Below are 27,812 nucleotides of genomic sequence, written 5' to 3' on the forward strand. Positions count from 1 at the left end.
AGGGAGAGTTTTGGCGTGTCTTCCTGTTATATGCAGAAATCGATTTTATGCTTGGCAAATCTGTGACTGCAGGACGGTAGAGAAGCCAGGATCAGAGGAAACAAATGGTAACAATTTTTGTAGTTCAAATTTTCGCTAGCAGATGTTTAAATTTGTTTTAGGGCTTTCATTGAGACGTCTGTATGGCGACATTTACTCCATGAGAAGTAGTGAATGAAATTAGTGTTAATTATTACTAGGCATTTCTCAACTCTCTAGTAGGCACTCAGTGAACTCGTACATTTCCTTGTTCAAAGTGTTCAATGCATTGGATTGTAGAGCCTGAAGGAAGCGACCCATTTCAAACTAAACAAAGGGCACGGTAACCCGAAGAAAGAGTGTCGGCACAGGAGTTGCTCGAAGATGCATAAAGAACCGTTGTTTGATCGATCGATGAGTACAAGTGAATTCTTTTGTACGAGTGTTATGTACTTTATAAACAAGTGTTCTTTTGTTCATTGCAACATTGAATGGATGCATGGCTGTCACGTATATATTTTGTATTATACGATTGATAAGTAGAAATTAGAAACACTAGCTTTTATTAATTCCAGGTTTTTACACCTGAGAAAATCAGAATACATAAGTTGCTTGTGGAAACATCTATTGAAAGATAGAATTCCTTTGTTTCTTACATAAGTTGCAAGTACCGAAAACACAAAGTAGATACGAAAAAACATCACATATATAGAGTGCTAACAAACTCAAGAAAAATCCTTTTGAAACGAGCCACTATCAATGCAATTGCTAGTGCTACCTTATCATTGATGTTGTCAAAGAACGGAAAATAGGCATACCTTCACGATGTCTTTAGGATCAATGTGCCGCAAACTCCCCAAAAACCTACGATGAATCCAAGTACCACGCTGACATAAAACCACAACTTATCATTGTCTCTATCTTCATTCCTGTCATTTGCACCCTCAATAGTAAAAGTTTTGTCTCCAGGGCACTTAGTTGAAAGAGGAACTCCACACAGTGATGGATTGTCCATATAAATTGACGAATCATTGAGCGTTTGAAGCTGGTTTCCAGAAGGAATTCTTCCAGACAAGTTGTTATAAGACAAGTTCAAGTGGGACAAAGAGGTTAAAGATGACAAGCTTTGAGGAATTTGTCCCGTGAGGTGGTTGTGTGAGAGATCAAGAGTTTCGAGCCAACGCAAGTTTCCGATCTTGGAGGGGATCCTTCCAAACAATTGATTCATGGACAAATTCAAGGTGCCCAATAGAATGAGACTGCTTATTTCTTCAGGAATTTCACCTTGTAAATTATTTGATGAAAGATCAATGCTATTTACAAGATCTAGAGTCGTGTTGTACACAAGTTCTTCTCCTTTTAGTGTCAATGTGGCTTGCTCACTATTTGAATATTTGACCCTTTTTGAATCTTTCACCAACGAAGTCAAATTATTCAAACACTTGGGAATAGTACCAGAAAAGTTGTTGCGACTAAGGTCAAGGATGTGAAGGTATTGAAGATTGCACAGTTGTTGGGAGATATGTCCACTAAAATAGTTGGACCGTAATCGTAGCATATACAACATGGATACACTGGATCCTTCTATCCATAGTGGTATTTCCCCATATAACCTGTTGTTTCCAAGATCAATGCTCGCCAAACTAGAACAATTTTGTAAGGAATCAGGAACTTCACCTCCAAACTTGTTGTTGTTGAGCTTTAATACTGCCAGTGAACTTAATACCCCCAATGAAGTGGGAATATTACCAGAGAGATTGTTTTGACCAACATCTAAAAACACCATATTGCTCCCCACGCTCCATGCATGAGGGAATTCTCCAGAAAATTGATTGCTCCTTAGAGACAAGATTCTCAAGTTAAGCATGCTGCAAACAGATTGAGGAATTGTGCCGTTCAAATTATTCTCAGAAAGAAACAATACTTGCAAATTCGGCATCAACTGGTCAATATTGGAGGGAATTGGCCCGGAGAATAGATTGCTTTCAATAATAAGGGAAGTGGCAAAAGTGGACCAAAGCGGGAGTGAGCCCTCCAATTGATTATGACTCAAATCAATAGAATTTAAATTTGGGAATTTCAAATGCAATGGAAGGCTTCCACGAAATTCGTTGTTAGACAAGTCTAGTTGGATGAGTTGGGAAGATATCTTCAACAACCATTCCCTTGGTATGGAATCCGAGATTCCATTGCCACTAAGAGTGATGTCGATTAGTTCAGTTTGAGATTGAAGCCACACCCCAAAACCAGGTCCTACCCAACAATTTAGGATCCTAAGTGTGTGGAGCTTGAAAGGAGGAACCCAATCATAAGCCACGTCAAAAATGAGGGACTTGGATTGGGCTGGGTTTCCTACTTGATAATCTTGTAATCTCGTAAGGTTTCTAAAATGGGCTTCTGTTAGAATACTTTCCCATGAATTGCCAAACAGATTTAGGGAAACTAGTTGAGATAGTTGGCCAAGACTTTCCGGAATGGAGCCGTTCATATTATTATCAAAGAGGTCCAATGTTTTCAAGGAGGACAAGTTTCCGATTGAATCTGGGATTGAGCCCCAAAAATTATTGTACCTAAGGTTGAGATTCTGCAAACTTTTAAACATTCCTAAGGAGGCCGGCAGTTGGCTTTGCGTCCCACAGTAAGACAAATCTAATGACTCTAATGTATTATTTGGACAATTTGAGAAACTCCTCCAAAATTCTTCAATCCCCCCATTAAATTTGTTTCCAGAAAGACTTAAGAACTTCAGCTTGCAAAAATTTCCAATGACCTTGGGAATTTGACCTTTTAAGCCTGTTTCAGATAAATCAAGGTCCTGAAGAGATTTGAGACTTGCAAATTCATTTGGAAAAGAACCGCTGAAATTATTCTTGGATAGATGAAGTGTTATGAGGTTGGTAAGATTGAAAAACCAACTGGGAAGTGCAGAACTGAACATATAATTATTTGACAAATCAAGTACGAAAAGTGATGTCAAATTAAAGTGTTGCAAGGAGATGAGTGGAATGCTTTCAATTTGGCACGAAGATAAGTGTAACTCTGACAGTGAAGGAAGCATATTAACAGCATACACCCAATTGACTCTTGTTGTGCTAAGATCGGCCTCTCCAAGATCAAGGTATTTTAGAGAAGAGAGGCGAGACAGCCAATTCAAGTTTCTGGAAGACAAGTCAAAATTCAACCCGAGATCAAGAAAACTCAGGCTTGATAGGTTACCAAGAGAAGGGGGAATTTCTCCCCCAAATGATGCAAGGGACAGATTGAGATATTGCAAACTTTTAAGCTCCCCAAAGAACTTTGGAATGGGAATGCCTTGAAAATCATTATAGCTTAGGTCCAGGAATTTTAAATGTTTCAAGCTAAGCAAAGAATGATTTATCTTACCTCCCAAGCAAGCCTTTTCATAAGACGAAGAATTTGAATTTGGATATGGATTGCGGAGGTTCATCTTGACAACACGACCAGTGCCGTTGTCGCAAGAAATTCCTTCCCATCGACAGCACTCACGCCCCACCCAAGAAGAAAGCCTACCAGAAGGATCAACAAGATGTTGTTTAAAGTTGACAAGTGCTCGCCTTTCTTCCTCAATGCATAATGATTTCACAGTAGTAGTGCTCGGAACTCCGATATCACCCAAGCAGATCATAGCAGTGGGTAGATACGTAGATGCCAAAAACAAAATGAGAAAACGGTGAGAAAATTTGAGGGGATTGATGAGATGCAAGGTAGCCATTGGAGAAATCAGTGTGTATATTCCCCAGTTGGTTGCAGATGAACACAACAAGTGACCTCAACTCATATATAACAAGCAATGAGAGCGTAAAAGCAAATAGTGCTACTCAACTCTCTGTTGAGTTTCACGGGTTTACATTTGTATTCACACCATGAAATTGCAAAGAACGTGGGAGTGGGGAGGGGGACGACTAGTCTCCATAAAGAGAGAGAAGATGACAAGGACACAAATGCTCCTGCGTACATCACCACAGACCTTGACTTTTAGGCTTGTTTGCCGACATTGAGTTTCACATTGACCAAAGCGTGCTCTCAGTTATTGTATGATGGAAACTACATTTTCTTATGGTTAAATTATATTTTTGACCATATTTAGCTCGATTTCTTCTTACTAGTCAATCAACTAGTGTAGTCAATGAGATGTGATAAATCATAAAATAAGACGTCAACCACAGAGTTATTGTGGTCGTAGCTCCTAAGCGATATAGGAACCCAAAAATTATTGTTTCAATAACTTTCTTTCATAATATTTAAAGAGGTCACAAGTTCGAATCATTTTATCCGTTATCAAAACAAGAACTTAGAACTTCACTATATTGTTTTCAATAATACGTCGTATTCCCCAAACTTCCAAAAAGAGGGTGGTATGGTAAAAATGTTCAACATCTTCCCTCAGTCAAGAACATGTTGACCATGATATATTAAATAAAACAATTTCATTGCTGATCCTCTCGTTGAATCAACGCATCATAATTCCTAAAAAGCAAAAATTCTCTTGACTCTTGAGAACAAAACTTGGCAGAGTGAAATCAATCTCTTGAATTTTTTAACTTCTTCGACTTTCTTCCGGACTTTCCTCCCCTTTTGTGAACGAAGTACTTGTCACTTCCAGAAGCAACCTATGCTTTTGGGCCTGTACCTAAAAGCCCCACCCTTTTTTCTACTTTGGTGATTAAAATCCTAAAGTTCACTCAAATTTAGAAAGGCTACGCTGCTAGTTTGTCCCCAGAATTTTATAGGCATTTTCAACTTTACCCATGAGCTAAATTTTTGAAAAATTATATTACTTTCTCAAATCAGAAATTTTAAGTTTTTAAATTAATAGGATAGAAGTTTTGAAATTAGAACTCTTTCTACGTTGAGAAGAGTAATATCACTAGACGAGTAACTAATAGTTGGTAAAAGATTCACAATCTACTTCATTATAAAATCTGTTGCTAAAACGACAAATTCATAGATAATTACATGTTGAAGTGTTACAAGTCTATGTAAAATATTAGGTAAAAGTTTTTGTTCTCATAAATATTTGAATTCTAAATGTCTAATTATTTGGTCTATCAAAGATTCAATTTAGTAGAAATTATAGTGAATTCATAACAAGATTAGTGAATGCAATTCTCTCATTTAGTCATTCTCTATTTATGATAAACATGAATCTACCTAATGTTTTCTTTAACATTCTCGTTAGTGAGGCTGCCATGGAAGCATACGGGAAGCTTGCAGTTATTGACGAAAATCAAGAGCCACAAGCAAAGTTATTGTCATTAGAAGTGAGTGACCATTAGGTTTAACGGCATTTTACAAAATAAACACGGTAGTTGAAACTAAGAATATCCGAAAGCATGTTTTGCAAGCACAACGAAGCGGGGGGCTACAAACCACCCGCCCCCCGAGCCGTAGGCATGACAACTCTATAGTTTATGGTTGCTCAACTTTCTAATTTCTTGGTCTCAATCTACTCCACCTCGGCCAAGTAATCTTCAATTTCAGCTGGTGTAAGTACTCTGCAACAACACAATCACAACATAAATTCACAAGCTAATGCATGCCAACCAAAGGGTGAATCGACGGATAAAAATTAAAACAAAGGGTTGTGAGGGGAAACTTGCCTGAATTTTTTGTCAGCGCCAATTATCCCAATCTCAATGTTTTTACCAGAAATTTGTCCTTCAAACCTAGAACCGCATGCAGAAAGAAAGGTCACAAAAGAGCAAACTTATATTTGTATGATAGAACAACGGTGTACAGCTATACTTAATATATGTGTATAAATTCAGAACTGAATTTGTTTCCTTTAGGAAGACTAAAAGTAAAATAAAAAACTGAAGGATAAGGTGCCTACCCTTCTTTCAGGGTCAATATTGCCGTGTGGACAGCATCATCAAGTTCCATGTCCTCGGTGTACCTACAAGAAATAGTCACATGAATCCTCAGCTAAATTCAAAGCAAACATAAAACTGAAGGCCAGGATAAAGAAATAAAATGCAATTCAAGGGTTAAAAGATTGACGAGTCATGCTGCTGATTAGACATGCCAATATAGATGTCAATAATTACTAAGATAAATAAAATAGAACTAAGACTACCCTTGAGAATCAATGACTATTGAGTTCCCGAATTTCATTACGCCTCCAACATTGATTCATAATTAAGTGTACAATGCAATTATGAGATGTTAAGCACCTCCAATGGTTATTGCTTTAGTTAGAAATTTAGACAAAAGGAACATAAACCAGAAAACAGTTTGTATTATTGTTGATCGTAACTTGCCTTTTCTCAAGAAATGTTTTTGCGTTAGAAACATTTTTCCCCATGGCAGAAGCTTTCCAAGAAAAGTAAGAACCTGATGGGTCCACCTACAGCATAACAAAAATCAGTCATGTAGAAATCCAATGGAAAATAGATATCAGAAAAAATAAATAACTACAAAAGCTTTAAAGGTTGTTGTATGTGTGTGTGTATTGCCAACTAGAAAGAAAAAGGATTGCGCTCCCTGAACCTCTATAGTTTGTTCTCAAAGACTCGAGCACAATGTGCACCATAAGTTTACACTAGGTGAGGACAGAATATACATACCTGAAATAGTTGTGGACCTTTGTCATCAAAGCCGGCAACCAGCAGTGAAACTCCAAAAGGCCTTACACCCCTAGAAGGATAACAGTCAAATCAGAGTCTAAGGTGGAAAAGAACCTGAAAGTTAATTGCAGCCTGAAGTTGAATACACAAAACATGCATTTGCCTGTATACGAAGTCTAAGCAAATAATTACAATACTCAAGCTTAAGTTATCAAGATTAAAAATTTTCAAATGATACTAATCTTCCCTTCCCCATATTTTTCTATATAAACAACTTAAGCGTTAAAACCTTTTAATTTATTAAAAGTTCGGACCAAGAAGGATAATTTAGGATCAAGATCGTTAAAAATCTTAAGGTAGGTAAACCAGGTTGTGAGAAAAATTAATAATTACCCCGACTGTGTGAACTCCTGCATAACAGCAGCAACTTCCCTCACTAGTTGTGTAACAGGGATAGGTTCCTGTAAATACCCACGAAATCAAATTATAAGTTACGTTACAAAAAATAAAAATTACAGTAACTAACTGGGTGACTATATAAAGTAATAAATCAACTTGTTTCAAGTTGAGACTCGTTATAACATATTGGGGTAGGAATGCGGATAGCCAAAGGGAGGTATCACTTAAGACTCTATGCCCGATCCACAAGACCAAAAAATATTCATTCACTATATTTAAAAGCTAAAAACCAATATATAAACAATGATATTACCAAAAAAATGCTTAAATGTTGTGGTGACATCAAGGAGAATAAAGATTCAATAGGATTCTTCTAAGGAACGTAAACTGAAATTCCAATACTTAGTATATGCTCAAAGAACAATATCAATACTACGGCTAAAAATAAAAAAAATAAAAGATGAAAGACACAAAATTTGAGTTATACTTTATACAACTGATGATATTGCTCCGCCTGTTTCCTACTTTTCCGAACCAGAACTCTGAAATCTGGACCCATGCCACTGCATGAGAGAACAGTAAATTTCGTTATTTTTTCTCTGAGGAAAGAAAGCCCGCCAATTAAAACCCGTTAAAAATCATGAGGAATTCTTAGATACAACAAAATAAATAATAAAATGGCATGCATTCATTGTTGGTGGAACTCTTATCATTTTTCAATGGAACTACATCATTCATGTGATATGGGTCCTCTAAAGGTGCATTCATATTCTATGGATGACGGATCCCGCCAACAATAAACTACTGTTCATTTCATTATTGGTTTGTTTTACCACAATAATATGATAACATGGTAAAGCCACTGTAGCTAAGACTTTTCATGGATCAGATATTATTGAAGCATTACAGCAGCAACAACATGACAGTAATATCAAAATAGTAATGTGAAAACCCTCAACTTAACACAAACATGTAGTACAGACAAACCTGTAAACAACTCCAATGTTTGGCGTCAATAACTGAATTTTCTGAACCTGCAACCCAAAAACTTGAAGGGTCACAAGAAGTCCCTAGTATACTACTTGTTATTGGAGAGAACATGCCTTGGGGGTGTAAAGAAAACAAATTGAGTTTTTCAAATAAGAATAGTTGATGAGATACACAAGCTATACATCAGTGTACAAATAAATTTAGAAATCCAGCACCAGCATAGAACTAGTACATAACTTATGAATTGCAGTCTATCAAAAAGAGTAGCATAGAACTAGTACATAACTTATGAATTGCAGTCTATCGAAAAGAGTAGCATATTCACTCACAGATGTTTCGTCAACTAAGATAGATGGCAGTTTCTTCTCCGTTGCTATGACAACTCCATTAGCAGCTGCAACAAGAAGACAGATTTTTCTAAATAACAAAACTAATGATACTAACTTTATGATAGATTTCAAAACTTATCTGACGTAAGAGCCAAATAATGAGCTGAATCAAAACGAAGAAAAGTTAAAGATGTAAATATTTCAGCAATAGAAGACATTTATGTTTACCAATACAGCAGTAAGAACAGTGATCTTTTATATAACTAATGACTCCAATGGTGTCATAAGATATCTCAGTTTATGTCCATTAAAATTACCCAAGGATGCATGAGGCCCAATCTTGCAAACAATCCAGATAATTTATGATTATAGAAAATCAACTTGAACCAATATAATAAGATATAGCTATGAAATATAAAATTACTGGTGATCAAGCATATGATGGGTCTTACTTCTCCTAAGGAAAGAATGTCTACGATTAGTAGTGATCTCCCCTTTATAGTTAATAGGCACTTTCTTGCCAATAGTTCTTTACAAGATCGTCCGCAATTCATACCTCAAATTACAAAATAAAAAATGAGCAAAATGCGTTTCATTTTAACTAAACATAAGCACTAAACTCTACCATGTCGGAATTCTTAGCTTCTTTTATTTCTCTATCCTGAGGTGCATTAGTTCAACTTCACCCATTTTCTTCCCCCTACCGACCATAAATACCACACTCAGCTTCCATCCAATTTCATTTATCATGGATCACTAAAAACTCAGTTCCGAGGTGTTGGACACTTGTTCCTTACCGGGAAATAAATACAAAAAAAATTAATTTTCTCATTCTTAACAACAAGGATAACAATTCTAAATATTTGCTGCAACCACCAAACCGATATAGTTAACATGTAATACCCTTTAACTCCTTCACACCAGTTTCTAGCAACAATGAACAGATTGTTCATCTCTTTTTCTGACCAATTTAATCCGTCTCCTTTCTTACTCGAGACGAATACTTAGAAAGTGTCAATTCAAATTCAAATGTATCCGAAACAACTTGAGAATGCATAAGATTTTTGCACACCTTTAATCCCTAAAGACGTCTGGCCAGACCCAACTGCCGTTAGCGCATGTTCAATCTGAACAAGCTTCCCAGAAGGACTGAATTCAAAATAAACATAAAAATTATGATCGAAAAAAAAACCCCAATATTTCAATCAAAATTTCAGTACAAAATTCAAATTAAATTCGCAGGTCAAATACCTGAAAGTGGTAAGAGAAAATGAGTACTGGCTATCACCCATTATGCTTTCCAACCCAAAAAAGAAAAACTGCGGAAACAGAAATCAGAACGAACCCATCAATTTTCAATTGAAAAAAAAGAAAAAGAAAAAACAATTAATTGTTACTTGAGTAGTGAAAATTAGGAAATTGGGTTTCTTTGGAACCCTAACGGCGAGCTAAAGTTGGGGTCTTTTGAGACGTACCTGACTCAGAGGATCAAACTCGGAAGTTCAGAAGAGCCGGCGAGAGAGAAGGTTTCTTCAAGTGAGCGTTCTTCTGTGTTTCAAAGAAGAAGATGGATGCGACGACGCCGTACTGACTTGCATAGCTTTGTTTATTTATGACTTAAGTTTCACTGATAATCCTTGAAGTTTACTCGGCTTTTTGCTTTCAACCTTGTAGTGTTTTACTTTACATTGTGATCCTTGTGGTTTCGTTCCGTTAGCACCGTTAGTCCAAACTTTCAAACGAGGGGAAATTCATTCCAACGTGGGTTTTTTTTTCTGAGTACATTGATATTTTTAGAGAGAAGGAGTTCGGTTAAGTCATACAATGGGCAGACTAATTTTATATCGAATTTGCCATCAACGAGATTCGAACTTAAGACTTCTCACACCCAAATGAAGAGGAATACTACCAGACCATAGTTCTTAAATAAGAAGATGTGCACACAAATGGATAGAAAATTCAACTTAATTTGACAAAAATTTTTTGTTCAAAATGAAAGTAGGACATAAATGTAACAAAATAAACTATATAGACGCAAGTGAAAATCAGAGTAAACTATAGGGACTGTAAGGCTATCTCCAACCGACTCGGCCAAAGAGTCGTATGGCTAAAAATAGCTCTGAATGACACAAAAACCGTCTCCAACCGAGGGCTAGGTCAAAGGGCTTATGAGCCCCACAAGGCCAAAACCCCCAAATCAGGGCAGCGGGGTGACCATTTCCAACCAGTCAGCCCAGCCCTCCAGAGTCAAAATGTCAAGCATGACTTTGTGGCAGGTGCAAGAATATCACGCTTTCTTCGTCATTATGGCAAGTGGCATTCAAAATATGTTCGAAAACCTTATTTTAATATAGTAGTTTAATTTAATTAATCATATTAATTCAATTAAAATAATAAATTTTTAAGGAGATTGTTTGACCTATGGCCCTTTGGCCCGTTTGGTTGGAAATGGATTTTTTGTCAAAGGATTATATTTGACCTATGATCTTTTGGCCCTCTCGGTTGGAAATGGTATAAATATAACCAGCATTGTTCGTTAAAAATATAACTTCTTGCAATGTTGTAGGCTAGACATGACCCTTTGACCCTCCTTCGGTTGGAGATGGCCCCAGTGCCCAAGTGCCATTTAGCCCACAATCATACTAAAGAAATGTTAGGTAAACTGCATTTTTGTACCACATAATATGTACATGTCATATCAGTTATACTTCATCTCGTTGGATGATAATAGGCTATCTCATAATCCAAAATGGGCACGTAACGTTGTCACGGTGGTAAAGGACTCGGCTCATTTGTGCATTGAGCTCGAGCTTGATATGATGGATAACAAATGCCATGTAGAAACACCATGGTAAGAAATGAAGATTAAAACTACATATGCGACTTCATCTTGATCTTTAGTCACACCAAACCATCCCTGAGTAGACAGAAAACCTAACTGATAAACAACACAGAACAGGTAAAGCCAGATCATCTACTGCTCTTGCAATTCACCCTTTAATTTTCCACGCATGGGCACACCGGGGGCCACTCGCGATCCCCTCGTAGTACTTGGATTCAAGTTTTTGTTTGTTCCAAACTTTCACGAAGTCTGCAAATAGTTGGCGTGCAGACTCTGATGAAAGATCGGAGAAGAACACATCTTTCTCTTCTTTCAGCCACGTAGAGAACTCATTGTTCTTGAGGAAATAGTCATCGTTCGACAGCTCTTGGAAGTCAATTTTCTGCAAAAAAAATGATTTCTTAACTCCTAACCATCAGAAAATCAATGCTCAAGAAATGGATACACTGAACACGATAATAAGGTGGACCATCAAGTAATCAATATCAAAATGCAGAGAATCCCTTGTGCCAACTGGTCAAGCTTCCAAAACGTAATTTTAATTTCTACACAACAACAGATTGTAGACGGAAAGAAAGGTTGATCTAAAATGCAAGTTCACAGATTTTTATTAAATTCATTATACAAGAGCTTATAATGCTAGATAAAGTTTCATCTTTCCACGAGAGGGTCTTCATGAAATAAAACTAGGGAGCAAACATTTGTCCAAAAAATACTAAAGACACTGCTCTGAGCATTGACTGGCAACCTTGCCATAGGTTGAGCACCACGAACTCTTTAGTGCAATCTAAAAATATTTCCAAACAATACTAAAGACACTACTTCGTAAGAAATATAACTTGCAAGAAAAGACAAGTGATACCAAAAACTGCATACTGAAACTAGATCTCGCAACTTGTAAGTAGATTGTTTTCTGGTTTCTATATTTGAGCATCACAAGTAGCTATCCATGGAAACTAATGTTGCAGCTCTCCCTGTTCCCAGATTTTCTGTATATTCAATTAAACAATCTAAACTTTTGATGACTTTCATATGAAGCTAATACAGATTATCAACAATAACAAAGACGTCTAAACAATGAAAATCAAATATTTGCCGACTTCAGAAAATCTATGCAAATTGCAAACTTTAGCCTAACGTTATGTGGTTACCTCACTTCTTCAATAATTCAGACCAGGTGAATTGCTCAAAGTATGAAGGACTTCTGCTAACATTTTCTAGGACTTTGGATTACAAAAATAAATGTAACGACGGGTTTCCATTGTTTGTATACACTATGTTGCACCTTGCAAGAAGTTTGACCTTTTTCTTTTTGTTTCACTAAGGATTTATAGGTACATGTAAAGTCCATATCATATATAGTTCACAGATTGAGAGTACTTCAAACATCAAACATTTATCACAATGGGAGATAAGAAAGCTTACCCAGAGGCGATCGCCTTTGTGTTGTTTACTTTTGCGCTTGTCTTTTGTCTTCTTTTCTGAGGCACAATACAATGTCAATGTGATAAGTAAAAGAACCTCATCCTCAATAGGCTTAAAAATTACCATATGGTAAGTCAAATAATGCACTTTCATGTAGTTAATCTCCTCGGTTTATGTTTACTTCTCCAATGTAAAAAAAACTCGATCAAACACAGGATGTGCCCAAAACCCCTAACAATGCCATTACACTAGTTCAAATGCAACTTGTAGTAACTAGTAAGCCTGTGCGTGTCTGGTAAAACCATACCAATTCTGATATAGCATTACGCTAATTTGACTGCAGTACCATAATTTCTATCACAATTTAACCATTAGGCCTGTATACAATAGCAGCTTGATGTCAAAAGAAAGTGAATGCACTCACAGCCATATGTGTATCCCCAAAAATTCGATTTAACAAGTATTGCAAAGTTCGATTAAACGAAGTAAAATCCATCTTAAACTAGTGTGAGACTCAGACTCGTATCGATATACCTTTATCGGAACGGTGTTTTGAGTGCTTATGAGATTTTTTCTTGTCCTTTGACTTGTCCCTCTTATCACTCCTCCTGCTCTTCTTGTCCTCATCTTCTACTGGTCTCTGCCTCTTGCCTCTTCCCTCATCTGTGAAAAACAAAAACCGATTTCAATAAAACCCACATCATATATATGAGGAAAAAATTACACACAATTTCAAGCAAACCCAGGAAAAATAAAAATTGTTTGGTTGCTGAGAAAATGTTGGAGAAAGATAGAAAAATCAAAAGTTTGATGCTTTCCCAACTGGAAAAGACGAAGTCTGCCATGAACCGAGAATCACAAAAGCTATGAAATTGAACAAATCGGAAGGAGGAGATTAGGGGACCTTCGGAAGATGAAGAGCGGCTCCTTTTCCTACTCTTCTTCTCCTCGGATTTCCGGTCGCTTCCCATTTGAATTGCAGAGAGAATTACAGAGAGAAACGTGACCTAGGGAGGGGAAAGCCTGCCTTACGCGGGTCGGGAAATCGTTGACCTGGATCCACAGAACACTGAACCTTGGGCCCAAGATTAGACCGGCCCATCATATCCAGAAAAAGCCTAGCCTACTCATTAAGGGCTAGTTTGGTATTGTTGTGCTTTAAAAAAAAAGCTACTTCTGCTGTGCTGTGAGAATAAGCAGCTATGAAATAAAGCAGCAGAGTGGTAAAATTTTTTGTAAAAGTTCTTTTGAAAAGAAAAAAAAGCAGTATTAGAGTGTTTGGTAAACTTTTATGTAAAACAGATGTGAAAAAAAGCCGGTTTTTCAAAGCTGGGTTTTGCAGCTTCTTGTTTTTGGCTTTTTTTCATCCAAAACTGTGAAAAAAAGCTAAAGCTGAGTGTTTACCAAACACAAAAATAGCTCCCAGCTTTTTTTGATAGCAGCTTTTTTCAAAATCACCTCAGTACCAAACCAGGTCTAAAGCATTTTTTTACACATCAATTGTTTAATTTGAGAGGTAAATTTATTAAATAACTAGTATATGGGCACACTTATTTTTTTTTTTTGAAATAGAAGGAGAGAGGAAGATAGTGATAAAGAATATAGGAGTGGGGATTTTTTATTTTATTTTATTATAGATATGTTAAGATTACATGTAGGTGAGGCTTTGAAAAAAAAATAGCAAAATTTGGTTATGTGAAATTACATTGATGCCCCATGTTTCTTATTCATGTTATGTTTTAATAGAAGATTAAACTGGTAATTTCATAGGGTTTTGATTGACAATAAGTGTTTTATTAATTAATAGAGATAAGAAAACTTCTCCCCCTATGGGCCAAAGCATTAAAAAAGCGTAACAAGGAAAACTATATATCTCACTAACTATATATTGAGAATGAAATTTATTACAATTCTACAAGCATCACTCACAAATTATATGCTTACCCGAAACAAGAAAAAAATTGGTGTAGAGTTGTACACAAATTATATGCTCAAAATTAGTAAATTATTAAACCCTAAACTCCTATTTATTTGTCCTTGAAAAAAAAATGCAAATGTGGCTTTAAAAGAACTATCCCTGCAATTCCCGTAAGTACGAGGGCTAAATTGAAAATGTGCTAAACCCCCAATTAGATTAACCACCCTTGTCTATAAAAGGGGCCCACCCCAAACGGAAACCTCATTCAGTTAGGCATTTCCCGCTTCTATTCTCTCATTACGTACAGATTTCAGAGTCGCTAGAGAGAGAGAGCAAGAAAGAAGATGGCGATGAGCACAATGAAAGGGTTCGTCGTCGCTATGGTGGTGATCTTCTCTGTGCTGCTGTCCCTGAACAACCCGAGAGGCGAATCGGAGAGAGCCTTTCTCTCCGCCTCCTCCTCCGCCCAAGAGCGACTGGTCAATCTGGTTTCTCTGACTTCTTCCGATGGAGGGCAAGATTTCGTCATGGAGGATATGAATGATGGAGGTCAATCGGATCTTGAATACGATTTCTACCGCGAGACTTGCCCAGAAGCTGAGACCATTGTGAGGTCGACGATGGCGCAGATTTACTCCCAGCAGAAGAATGTCTCTGCTCAGCTGCTGCGCCTCTTCTTCCATGACTGCTTCATTCAGGTATATCCCCAACCCCAAGATTCTTTTTTTATTCATCTTTGTGGCTATTTCTCGTATGGGTTTTGTTCCAAATTCTAATCTTGCTCTAGATTCTCTGAATTTCTTCTTTTTTGTGGGTTTCTCTCGACGGTTTTTGTTTTGATTGTCCTGGGTTGGTTTTCTGGTTTTTCACAAATGTGTTTTGATTGCTGTGCTGTGGGATTTCTTCCTTAAATCGTGACAATTCATATCTTCATCTGGGTTGATTGGAACCTGTGAATCTTGAACTATGGCACTTTCAATTTGGACAAGTAGTTTTGTATTATAAGGTGTATGATTTATCTTACGTGATATTTATGAGTGTTTCTTAGTCTTATTTGGTTATTGGATTCTACGTATTGAATTTTGAAGGGTTTTTCAATCAGATGTCGTAGTTTTCTCTATAGGTTTTGTTTCTTTGAGTCTTTTAGTTTTAACCTTAGTGCTTTATACGATCAATGCTGGTTTAAATCGGTGAAATGGGATGTCTTCTGCTTGAAAATTGTGAACTTAAAACTGTTATTCATGCTTGACTCTTTCCGATTGGGTGAACATAAACATTTTTTTTGTATTATGCTCCGAAACCATGCCTGTGAACATGAACCTTTTGTTGTATTATGGTTCCGAAACCATTCCTGTGACTTTTATTCTGAATCTTGTGGATTTTCTAATTCCATATGTGATTCTTACTGTTGTTGTGGGGTTTTTGAATCAGGGCTGTGATGCTTCAGTCCTCTTGGACGACAGCAATGGGAATAAAAACCATTCCATAGAGAAGCTGGCTGTTCCAAATAAGACCTTGAAGGGATTCGATAAAGTGGACCTGATCAAGGAGGTGCTCGAAAATGTTTGTCCAGGAGTGGTATCTTGTGCTGACACACTTGCTCTTGCCACCAGAGATGGCATTGTTCTGGTATGTTTTACTGCTCCATCTTCTCAGTCGTCTTGACATATTTTACTGCTCTATCACCACAGTAGTCTTGACATGTTTTACTGCTCCATTTTCTCAGTCATCTTGACATGTTTTACTGCTGGACTGTCACAGTACTTGCCTGCGTTTTTAGTTGTTTTGATTTGCATTGTTTGATCGATACTTGTCAAGTATATGCGTATCTGAAACTGTTTCAGTTGTGCATACTGCTGTGTATAAGGTAAAACTTTCCAATTAGAGCACCCAACTACAAGAGAAAAATCATAAACCAAAATTATCACACCATCAGTTATTGATTTGATATTTGGTGCTTTCAGTTGTGCATACTGCTGTGTATAAGGTTTTAAACTGTCTCTACATTTTGCCGGTGTTCCTCAGTATTAAGTGTAAAATTTACGTAGCACGTCCATAATAATTTGATTGCTTGCTTGCTTGTTTCAGAATTCCACAACTGCACTTTTAGCTGTCTTCTTCTTTGATGCTGATGTGTTTCTCATATCTGAAATGGTAGGCTGATGGCCCCTTTTATCCGGTGTTCACTGGTAGAAGAGATAGCACCAGGTCCTACCATGATGAAGCATTGGCTGAGATTCCTAAACCTGATGATAACATCACTCAGACACTTCATCTGTTCTCAGTGAGAGGATTTAGCGACCGAGAAACTGTCAGTCTTCTAGGTACGTACTCACAAAGCTGGCCTGTTCTTCAGTTCTTGTTCTATGGAATTGAAATAGATGAAAAGTCTAATCTTTGATTTGTTTTTGTTTCAACTCCATAGGAGCGCACAACATTGGAAAGATTGGATGTGAGTTCATTCAGGCCCGTCTTAACAACTTTAAGGGGACGGGCAAACCAGACCCCACTGTTTCTCCTAGTTTCCTGAAAGAGATGAGATTTGTCTGCGATGACAATGGAACAAGGAGCAGCCAGAAGTCCCCTGCACCGGGGCCAACAAGGGGATTGATGAGGGAGAGGTCGTCGGGACTGAGGGGGATGCCATACTTCCAGCAGTTGTCTTCCTCCGTACCATCTGGGAGAGGCTTTGACACTCACTATTACCAGAGCTTATTGAAGGGCAGAGGACTCCTCTTTGCTGATCAGCAACTGATGGCAAATGAGAGGACTGCAAGGTTGGTCAGAGCTTATGCATCTGATGACGGATCAACCTTCCGGATGGACTTTGCCAGGGCTATGATGAAGATGTCAAAGCTAAAGGCGGCCAACGGATCTCCAGGTCAGGTTAGGGTGGACTGCTCTTTGCCACTGCAGACTTCTTAAACTGCATGCGCTGTGGCATGGAATCTGCCATGTTTTGAAGAGTAATTTTTACCCCCTCTGGTTCTGGTTGTACAGTTCTGATTAGCCTTCCATATTAGACTTAGATCATTCCTTCATTCATTCCCGTCGATCTCCTTGCTAATTAGATCGTTGGATGCACTCGATCAGTACTCCGACAAACTTTATAGAAAATCAAATTCGAACGAGTTGATTGGTATCTTGTGGTTCTGTTTCGCATTCACCAGAACATAGCCCTCGTATGGATATATGTCGATTTAGGCTAGACAAAACCTAGCTAAAAAGATATCAAACCTTTTCGAACGAGGAAACCAAACGTAGCCCTCGCGTCCATGCACCAGTACGTTCGTCTACTTTTCGTCAGAGAAACTAATTGTATATAACCATCAGAGACGCCGGAGCAGCAACATTCAAGATTTCTTGGAGCTTCTCCTTTGATTAAGTTCATAAATTGAGAAGCTCCACAAAACCTCGAGTGCAGCTGCTCCATAAGGTGGCACTGACGCAAAAGGACGGATCAAAGATTACAAGCCACACATTTGCAGGCTTCCAGATAAAGTACTTTGCTTCTTGTAATATTTTTCGTTGAGATGTTTCATATTCGGATTCACGAGATGCGTTCATGCTCCTTTGCAACTAGACTAGGCCTTAGAGATGGAGAGACGGAGCTGGACCACGAGAGACCAACAGATTTACAGTCTGTCGCTTTTGACCGTTCGGCCACTCTCCCCTTCCCAGGCGGAGCCCCCCCCAACGGGTTCCAAGAAGGGGGACGGCGCCCTGAATCATCGAATAATCAAGGTACGTAGAGGAGCGAAAGAACGACGTATATGTGCATAAAAAGGTTTTTACTTTGTTAATTGGGACTAATTCCGGCAAGGAATGTGACTGCTTTCCTGCATGCCCTAGAATGTAAATAAAAACCAGTAACCTGCGAATGTTAATTTGTACATGAACTATGACAACATGAATTTTCCTAACTGTACATCTGGTTAATAAAAACCAGAGAGTGCAGTTTCTTGAAAACTATTTCCATAGAACCGAAGTCAATATCGAAACCGTAACTCTGCCCTCCATACTGCACGTAAAGATACTCTTTTGCAGACGAGGGTGGGGGCAGAATTTGGGAGATTACCGGTATATCGGACGTGGGGGGTGAAGGCATAACTTTTTTCTTCATAGAGTAGTAAACGTCAGCTAGAAGAAGCCAAATGAGATCAGCGTCGACGGATGCAAGGCCTTGAAGGGCATTTATGGATGCATCACGAAGATCAACCACGCCACTACAAGCTATCCCTACCACAAGACCGCTGACCTTCTTGAGGACAACTTCCAATGCTGAAGCACTCCTTTCGTTTCGGGACAATTCAGCAACCATGTTGAGAACTGCAACCTGTAATTTCAGATTAGAAGTTTCTGCCAGGGACTCCTCTGAAGAACTGGAAGTGCTTCTGTAAGGAAGTAGCAGAGGGGTTCTTTCTTCTTTCATGTTGGGCTTTCTATGGAATGGGGAGGTCGATAGAAGTTTCCAGAAATGCGAGCCATCAGTTTGGAAGCGTCTTGAAAAGAAATCTCCTCCACAAATTTGCACTACATTGCTCACCACAGATAAACATCTTCTAACAGCCTGCAAACAGACGTGCAATAAATGAAGGCAGAAAATCAGTATACGCTCATGCGTTAGCAAATTCTTGGTGAAGAGCTTAAAACACATAAAGCCGCAACAACAGAGTCATCCAAGTCACGAAAGGACTAGAGCAAGTAAAAATGACAATAAGCCTATGCAGGACTGAGGCAAATAGGTAAGGGGAAAGAATGGCCACGCACCAGTGGGTTCTTATTTTGAATGCAAACAACCAGAAAAGGCCAGATCTTATTCACTGCTGGAAGCAACCGGTTCTCATCAGCCCCTTCATCGGCAGCATCCAAGGCATCTTGGAGATGATATAACGAATATGACTGAATCACTTCTTCAATTGCTTCGTTAGTAGCTTTCTCATGGCGATAAGCCTCTTCTACTTTTTCCAATGATGTAACCCCATCCTTCATATACAGAGCAGAAAAAGTGGACAAGAAAAGTTTCATTCATCAGTCGACCAACAAGAAAAATGTACTAATTACAAGACATCAGCCATATCACGATTTATAATCTAACTTCAGGCTGCTTGCGAGAAGAAAAAGTCACAAAAATGGTTGGGAGCAGAAAGTTACCTCAATTATATCCAAGGCCACCAGACAGGCTTCTTGCCTTGCTGAAGCAAGTAGAGGGGTTGCAGCCATAATACATGAACCGGCAATAGCTCCAACTGTGCGCCTATATCTCTTTGAATCATTCAGCTTAAACATAATGCTATCCCATTGCTCTGCATGCATATATAATTAAACAAGATACAGGTTCAGCACTATTGTTGACTTATATTCTGAAAGAAAATGCCTCCAGTGCCAAGAAAAATATATGACAGGGGATTACAAATTTACAAAAAGCTTGCAAACCGGTTGAGTGAATTGAACACTAACTTAACCCTAGCTGCCAATTACTGGCTGAGTTCTTACAACTTTAAATTCTCACAGCTAGATCAGAAAATAATTTAGACTAGAAACCTCAAAAGTAATAGCATTAAAAAGGAATAAAGAACACAATTCCAACACCAATTAAAATAAACAGCATTGGTACAGAAAACTGTTCACCTGATTCCACTTGGGACATAATAATGTCGTCGTCGTCTTTCTTTTCGATATCAGATATTCTAGCCTTGACATCCAACAAATAAGACTCTGCCTGGGTTGGTAATGAACAAGCCTCACGCTTTGACGCCTTGGAAATTTCTGCTACAGCCTAAAGAGAAAAAAGAATCAGTATAATGGCAAATCCCCATGGACAATAACAGCTGAATATACACATATAATTCTTAATAATCCTAATCCTTTTTCTTTCATCACTTTGCAGGAATACAGTGCAAAATAATTTAATTAAACTAATACAGCTCTTGGCGATTTTTTTCATCTCAGGAATACCTACCAACCCACCAGGTATGCAATGAGAGGATTTTACTTGCTGAATGAGAAGGGATTCTGATGAAATCTTTAAGTAAAAGAAAACTAGACTATAGCATTCTTTACTACAGCTGTAATAGCTCCTGTTAAAACAGAAACCAAAAAGCCAAATAAATGGACTCACAATACAGTAACAGGAAACTCAGTATGGTACAAAAGATGACCTTTAAAAAGGAAATTGTCAATTCAGGGTGCTGATGCCTGCCAAGAATCTCGAGCTCCAAAGAAACAGAACGCATCTGCATTACAGGACCACAGCATAAGCATTACAATTTAAAAACAAAACCCAACTCTCCATGTGAAGCCATAGAGGAGTTGACGGTACCTTGAAATTAATAAAAAATCTAAACTGAGCATGCCAACAAGGATTATATTTTTCAGATAATCAGAAGGGAAATATGATTTTTAAGATGTCCTAAGGATCTAGCAACATTGAGATCTAGTAGGCGTACCGGCTCCTCAAATAGAGGCAATATTTTATACGCGACTCCTATATAGGAAAGCATGGCAGCGAGCACATTTGGCACATGAGGGTTAATCTCCAAATGGCGTAATTGACGACATATAGAATCAATCACATAGTCTGCATTCGCTAGTACTAGGTGCCCAACCTACAGGACAGTTAAAACAGAAAACTCATAAGACAAACTCCAAAAGTGGAACAGATTGAGATTCTGTATGCTGCACTCACTGTTGGAAAGCCAGATACAGCAGCCAGGATATGTAATACAGCATCAGAAGCACTTCTAACACGATAGTTTGAAGAAGTGAGATTTTCAAGCAACATATAAAGGGATTGATGAAGAAATCCACTAGAAGCAAAATCTCCTCCAAGGCAGATACTGATTATGCCTATTCCTTCAATGATAACCTGTAGAGGGAGACCAAGCTACCGTCAATATAATGTCCATCTGCTGAAACAAACTGATGCGAGATAAACTAAATTATAACACAAAAGGTGGAGGAAAATGTATATTTCCTGGTGTAGCATAGCCGTGTCCTGAAAGAAGTTTAGATTAATATCTTCAGCTTCATAGTCAGGATGCATGGATGAAGATTTATGTTCTGTTGGAAGATCCCATACTTCATGAGATAAATACTCAAGTAAAATTCTACCAACACAATCAATCAAGTGACTCCTTAATTCCTCATCCTTTAAAACATTCCAACTAGATTCACAAAGCATGGAAGATTCAACTTTGAAAGGTTGACCATCAGCAAATCCTGCATCAGAGTCCTGAACCTCTTTCCTTCTTTTTCTCGCTTTTTGAAACATCCTTGCGAAAATATCTGTCGCTTGATCTGACATACCGAATATCATCTCATTAAGAATACACACTGCAGTGCTCGCCTGGCGCAGTAACTGTCCCGAACCAGTTCTATTATACCATAAGTGCCAACTCACTTTATTATAATCCTTCATACGAACCTCAGAAACTAATTTACGCAAGTAACCCACTGGTATGTCAGTGATGTGTGACAAATGCTGCCCATGTTTTTTATCTAGCAGAAAGGAAAAATAAAATAACCTGACATCAGTAATGAACAATAAGGACATAAGTTAAAATTTGAAACCAAACAATTAAATCTGAAGAGTTGAAATAACCTGTCATCAAGGATAAACCTACAAGTCTAAGAATTCCTGAAAGAGTTTGGTATAGTTTCTGACTGCCAATGTATACAAACCAAGGAGGCATGCACGGAAGCTTATAATTCTCATAATTTTTCTGAACATTATCTGATGTGTATGGTATATCTTTCTCCTGGATGCCTGCAATCTTTGAATTTCGGGGAGCAGCAGCCACTATTGTTAGGCACTCGCTCGTAATACTGGCTCCAGCATTCAACTCAGAAACAGAGTCAAGATATCCAACTGAGGATGGCCTAGTGGTAAGAAGCTTATCAAGAGAACCAGCAAACACCGAGTTCTGACTCATACAAACAGAAAAATGGTCCAGGAAACGAGTAGCTGTTACCTAGACAGTGCCATATAAATAATGTCATAGGCAAGAATAAAGAACTTGAAACTGAAAAGGTAAGGACTCTAAGAACCCAAAGCATTTTAGGTTCAACTATACAATGATAACAGACATTATGCCTGCAGCCTGCTCTAGAACTTTCTATTTCTATATTCCCAACTCTTGAAATGCTGTATTACTATTATCTGGAAACAATGTTGTTTGATATACCAGATAATAATTTACGCAGGCATGCAGTATTCATAAGTTAACAAAGAAGAAAGCCGTGCATATTCATAACTTTAATTTATCTTGTTTCTCCAGATTATATGACATTTATTCATCAAGTATGGTTGAAAGTTTTTGTTTTGCTGAACAACTGGAAATAAGCAATCCCAGTCTTATCTTGTGTGTGTGTGTGTGTGTGTGTGTGTGTGTGTGTGTGTGTGTGTGTATGTATATGTAATAAGACTAGATGAAGCCACTGACAACTCAAAACATACATGATAAATTTACTGAGAAAATAACCACATACCGGAGACTGAAGGATGTGATCAACTACAAACTGAGGACCAGAATAGTACATTATTACAAGTAGCTGCTGAGCTTGTGAGACTGCAAGTGATTCCTCACTCCCAAGGACAACTTTTGGAAGATTATCAATGAGCCTGGTAACATAATCAAGTTCTTATAAGAAAAAAAAAATCCCTTTCAAAAGGCAGGACCAACCACCACCACTATTTTGTCTACTATCAAATGAAGACCTAACCTGCTAAACATCTGAGCAACATCATGTTCCAATTGATTATCTTCAATCGATGAGAATAAATTTTCAAGGAATTCTTGTGCACCTGCAGATACCTCTACAGAGTCATCAACAACCAAAGCACACAAGCACTCCTGCATGAGTGGTAGCCAGAGCATGCGTTAGCTCGAAGTGGCAGTTCAAGTTTAGCACTTGCAAATCAACCAGATATGATTTAATTTAGGACAACCAAGTAACAAAGAAAATGCCAAAACAAGATATGGAAAATCTTTGCTTCTGCTGCAGGAGAGGTTTTTTGACCGGCACCTGGCAAAGCTTAATAGAGAGCGGGGTGGGACCAAAATTCGGGAAATTGTGGGCCAACAGCCATACTACAGAAGTGCTGAAAGACACTAAAATTAAAGGCACACATCCAACCAGGGTGTTTGGTAAAAAGAAAGGGAAACTTGAGTCATTAGAAGCTCCAAAGTCCAAACCGAGATAATCAAGAGCAGATGGCACTACCAATGGAAGATGTCACAACTGAAAATCAGCTGAGTCTCAGAAATTGCGGATCAAGAACTCTAACCCAAAATATGTGCAGGCTGACTTGGGTAAAAAGAAGACCACGTTCAAGGGTTTTCTTTAAAGATAAAACCATAACGTTATTACACAAGTCAATCAAATATACACTCGTAGTTTTAAAATTATGCAACGAAAATACATCAACTTGAGAAAATATGTAATGAGAGCCCAAAGGAATCAATAACACATATAAATTCTGAACTAACCAGAAGCGTTTGTCTACTCTGCCTCAGCGTGTAAATGCACTTTGACAACAGTCCTCGTATGGAAGCCAGGAGACCTTGTCTCACTTTTTTTGCTGGATGAATGCAAATCTAACCAATAATTGAAGAATTTACCCATTGAATAAAAGCGCTAACATTTCAGGAGGTAAAGCATTGTATGATTGCATATAATGGATAATAATCAACTAGTAGCAAATGAAACGAAGAACGTACATGTCGAAAAGTTGCACCTAAGAGTTTATCCACATGCATTGAAGTTTTCTCAATCCAATCACTTGTACGATCCACGTGCAAAGATCCATCTCCTTTGCCAGAATCAGTTTTCTTCTCAGAGTTGGAAGTAGTTGTAATCACTTTGCTACTCGAATCTTCCAATATCATTTTACTTTGACCATGCGCCTTAACAGGCAACTTACGAAGCTCATCCAAGAACGATTGTGTAGATTCATTCTTTTTTAAAGTTAAGTCAGAACTAACAGTTATAGACATATCAAGTGTAGTTAAGTTAGCATCATCCTGCAGAACTATCATCAGATACTCAGCCAAAGCTCTAATTGCCTGATCAATTGCATCCCCACTTCCAGCAGCCCCACTGGTCATTGTTTTTGAGGCATGCAAAACTTTGGCAAATTGACTAACAACACCGGGTAAAAAGAAGGCTAACACATCAGCAGTACCAACCTGTTAGAAAGAAAAATGTCGTGAATTATACTAACCAGAGGTACTGATTTGTATGCTTCCAATTTGCACTGAAGAAACTTCAGTATACCTAAAAACCTCAGATGGTGTATTTTGATTCTTGCTATGTACACCAAATTGATTCATAAAGAGTCAAATAGTATTTAAGCTTTTCTCTGTTGGGTTTTTTTCCAGCCCATGATAAGTTGTCCTAAGTCTATGGGGAATTAATAGTCTTAGAGGATTAAATTATTTTCCCAATTGGAGTTGTTTTCCCAATTGGACTTAGTTTCTTATTGGAGAAGGAGTCATAACTAGATTCCAATTAGGATTAGTAATCCTTATTGAAGAAGACCTTTATCATGTCTATATAAAGGGGCTATTGTACTAGTTTTGAATGAAGGGAGCAAAACAATAAATTGTATACCACTCAAGGGATTAGAGTGAGAGAATACTGTAAAGTGTGTGCGAGAGAAAAGAAAAGAGATAGTGTATTTCTTGTTCTTGTTCTTTTAGGTTTTTCGTCAAGTCCTAGTTCTAGAGATTTGGCAAGATTATTGGTTGTCCTCATTATTGATATAGTGAAAGATTGTTGTTGTTGTCCTATGGACATAGGCACATATTGCCGAACCGCGTAAATTCTTGGTGTTATTTATCTTGGTTATTTGTTTTCGATTTCCAGAGTTTGTTCTATTTTTCCCATTCTTAAACGCGATATTCTCAACATTATCATGGTCAGAACATCATGAAATGAAGAAGGGGGGGAAGAAACACAGACACCCAAATTCAAGTTTTATTAATGAATCAATGCCACAAAAGTTAGAACCTACGGTAATTCACAAGATTACCTTAGCAACAAGCACACGTAGGGTCATAAAGGCTTCAATCCGAAGCTTTGCACTACCTAGATGTCCTCGTGCAGCCTCATTATCTGCAGCCTTTTCATAAAACCACTTGGGAAATAAGTACCATAGGAAAATTTTATTTCTACAGAATGATCAACTGCCACTCAAGACAACTTAGCATACTTTGAGAAGAAGTGATAGCCAGTGTCCAACAGCTGCAGAAGCAGTTTGTGACTGTAGAAATGCAAGCAAACATTCATCTGGTTCTGAATCATACTTTGATGTTCTACTGAGTGGAGCTTTCAAGTCTCTGTTTTCTAAAAGCATAGGCACACCAAAGATTCGTTTACATGCACAAGACTCATCAGAGCATGGAAGTAAATTCAGTAGCAATTCCCTGAAACACTTAATAATTCCTTCACGAAACTCTTCTGACGCATCAGATGGAGAAAGCAAAGCCCCAGAAGTCAACTTTTTCAGTACTACAACCAACTGCAAAAGGATATTATTGCACTTCAAATAAGAAGACTGCCTCCTAGGAATAAACTCATATGAACAAACTAACTAATGCAACATACAAGCCAATTTTGAACTCATGGAAAAACCATGCCATTTCTTTGGTAGGATGTATAATGTTTGATTATGCATGAAGAGGCAGAATGAGAGAGAAAAGATTTGCATACATCAAAGTAATAACATAAGAGAATTGCAGGAGAAATAAACATTTATAACTAATTCACTCCCACCCAATTAATGAATTAAATCAGCAAGAATGTTTAGACAATGATGACAAAGATGCCAAAAGAACTTCTCCCTCATAGAAAACCACTACCTTCAGATTTTCTGCATCCCCAATTTGAATGGGCATGTACATAGATTAAGTTTGGTTGAAGAGCAAAACCAATTATCAAATTAAATTTTGTCTAATAAAACAGTAATTAGTAATTCTACACATACGAATTTTGGAAGAGGTCCAAGCAATTGTCAATCAAATAAGATTACCTGATCTACAGATCCTAAAAGACACTTCTTGAGCAGTTCTTCCAGGCACTGAAGCACACCTTCAGCCACACTATCACTCACTTTTTGGGGCATTTTTGGGACATTATGACTCGCAAGTTTTTCTTCAGAACCAAGCTTCTTTGAGGTTCTACAGTCAACAGCTGCATCCAATAGAAGCAGCAGCGGAAACAACGTGTAGCTGAAAGATGCACAACTTTGTCAAGAAAATAATGCTTAATGACAGATACATAATATATATTATCCACACACATTTTGGATTCTTTACAAGTTTGTACGACAAGTATAAGCGATGAAACCATGTTCACCCGGGTGTGGATCACTAGAAACTTTAAAATTGAACCTACTATTCACAGTGGCGTTGAGCAATGGGACACAGAGTCTACTAATGGAAAAGTGATAGTTTTGCTCCCCCGCCACCTCAGGTCATATCATATCAATATAGTACTTAACCAATTTCAAACACAATCTGAATAAGAATGATATCTTTTGTACACTCTAACCATTAAATACACTTCAAAGACACCGAGACGAAATTATGTGCAATTGGGGTGGGGAATTTTGTTTCATTTAATATAAATCAACCCAATACCCTTCCCCTCCACCAATCACCAAAACTTAAACACAGAGGCAATCTCTCTATAATTCAAAATTATTAAGCCAACAAACTTGATTACGAATACTTCACCCAATCCAACCCTCAAAGCTGACCACAAGTGTTACGCATACAAGCATGCATAACTAGACCTATATACATACATGTTCATATGTGCAAGGATATATATACATATATAAGTTATGCAAATTCAAGGAAAAGAAGCAAAATTTACAGAGAGGTTGAAGTGCTTACTCGAAGAAGGGCTGGAGAGCATGAGGCGGAGACTGGCGAAGGAAATGGAGCAGAGAAGAGAGAGCAGAGGAGTGCTTCTTAGGGTTTTGGAGAAGCTCCAGAAGCTCAAAGCAGTATGCTTTTAGCTGCGTAAACACTCTGCTTCTTTCTTCGTCCTCTGGGAACGCGAGCTCGTCAATTTCCACCATTGCAGACGGCGGAGAGAGCGGAGGAGGAGTGGGAGTTGAGAACACACAAATTGCTAGACGATTCCAACAGGATGAGGAGTTGAACTGAAAACGGGTTGCCGACCGGTTTGAATATAATTGACCCGTTTGTGTTGGGCCTTAAGTTGGGCTGACTCTTGGGTAACAATAGCTCTTTTATTTCTTCTTATTTTGGGTCTTGAGGAAAACAATGGCT

The 27,812-nt window shown here is 38.0% G+C and overlaps 5 protein-coding genes across 6 annotated transcripts; 1 reads left to right on the top strand and 4 right to left on the bottom strand.

Annotated features, from left to right (window-relative positions):
* Positions 1-564: 564 nt before the first annotated feature.
* Positions 565-3,901, bottom strand: LOC137726598 (receptor-like protein EIX2). Its single transcript, XM_068465535.2, has one exon. The coding sequence runs from the start codon at positions 3,749-3,751 to the stop codon at positions 839-841; it is 2,913 nt and encodes a 970-aa protein (XP_068321636.2). The 5' UTR covers positions 3,752-3,901; the 3' UTR covers positions 565-838.
* A 1,370-nt stretch (positions 3,902-5,271) lies between these two features.
* LOC137725263 (proteasome subunit alpha type-2-A) lies at positions 5,272-9,935 on the bottom strand. Of its 2 annotated transcripts, none has more exons than XM_068463891.2 (12): positions 9,799-9,935; positions 9,575-9,642; positions 9,396-9,472; positions 8,324-8,388; positions 7,992-8,038; positions 7,492-7,567; positions 6,999-7,066; positions 6,606-6,675; positions 6,300-6,385; positions 5,873-5,935; positions 5,640-5,705; positions 5,272-5,534 (listed from the first exon to the last, which is right to left on the bottom strand). In XM_068463891.2, the coding sequence occupies exons 2-12, from the start codon at positions 9,613-9,615 to the stop codon at positions 5,486-5,488; spliced, it is 708 nt and encodes a 235-aa protein (XP_068319992.2). In that variant the 5' UTR covers positions 9,616-9,642; positions 9,799-9,935; the 3' UTR covers positions 5,272-5,485. The 2 variants fall into 2 exon arrangements, with proteins under 2 accessions (XP_068319992.2, XP_088550237.1); XM_088694111.1 differs by having other exon boundaries at positions 9,575-9,682; positions 9,799-9,908.
* A 1,031-nt stretch (positions 9,936-10,966) lies between these two features.
* LOC137726230 (style cell-cycle inhibitor 1) lies at positions 10,967-13,651 on the bottom strand. The gene is made up of 4 exons (XM_068465123.2): positions 13,495-13,651; positions 13,125-13,253; positions 12,591-12,646; positions 10,967-11,547 (listed from the first exon to the last, which is right to left on the bottom strand). The coding sequence occupies exons 1-4, from the start codon at positions 13,559-13,561 to the stop codon at positions 11,314-11,316; spliced, it is 486 nt and encodes a 161-aa protein (XP_068321224.2). The 5' UTR covers positions 13,562-13,651; the 3' UTR covers positions 10,967-11,313.
* Positions 13,652-14,771: 1,120 nt separating this feature from the next.
* On the top strand, positions 14,772-17,650 carry LOC137724473 (putative Peroxidase 48). Its single transcript, XM_068463213.2, has 4 exons — positions 14,772-15,206; positions 15,940-16,137; positions 16,667-16,832; positions 16,934-17,650. Exons 1-4 carry the CDS (start codon positions 14,853-14,855, stop codon positions 17,431-17,433), a joined length of 1,218 nt encoding a protein of 405 aa, XP_068319314.2. The 5' UTR covers positions 14,772-14,852; the 3' UTR covers positions 17,434-17,650.
* Positions 17,651-18,282: 632 nt separating this feature from the next.
* LOC137726517 (ARM repeat superfamily protein) lies at positions 18,283-27,679 on the bottom strand. Its single transcript, XM_088694112.1, has 17 exons — positions 27,411-27,679; positions 26,543-26,741; positions 25,724-26,032; positions 25,544-25,633; positions 24,231-24,698; positions 24,000-24,107; positions 23,233-23,363; positions 22,999-23,131; positions 22,112-22,481; positions 21,484-22,008; positions 21,197-21,375; positions 20,958-21,116; positions 20,670-20,744; positions 20,140-20,287; positions 19,663-19,814; positions 19,279-19,494; positions 18,283-19,078 (listed from the first exon to the last, which is right to left on the bottom strand). The coding sequence occupies exons 1-17, from the start codon at positions 27,596-27,598 to the stop codon at positions 18,428-18,430; spliced, it is 4,101 nt and encodes a 1,366-aa protein (XP_088550238.1). The 5' UTR covers positions 27,599-27,679; the 3' UTR covers positions 18,283-18,427.
* Positions 27,680-27,812: the final 133 nt, after the last annotated feature.

Source organism: Pyrus communis, chromosome 5 (assembly GCF_041283825.1).
Source record: "Pyrus communis isolate YQ-2024b chromosome 5, ASM4128382v1, whole genome shotgun sequence".
Lineage (NCBI taxonomy): Eukaryota > Viridiplantae > Streptophyta > Magnoliopsida > Rosales > Rosaceae > Pyrus > Pyrus communis.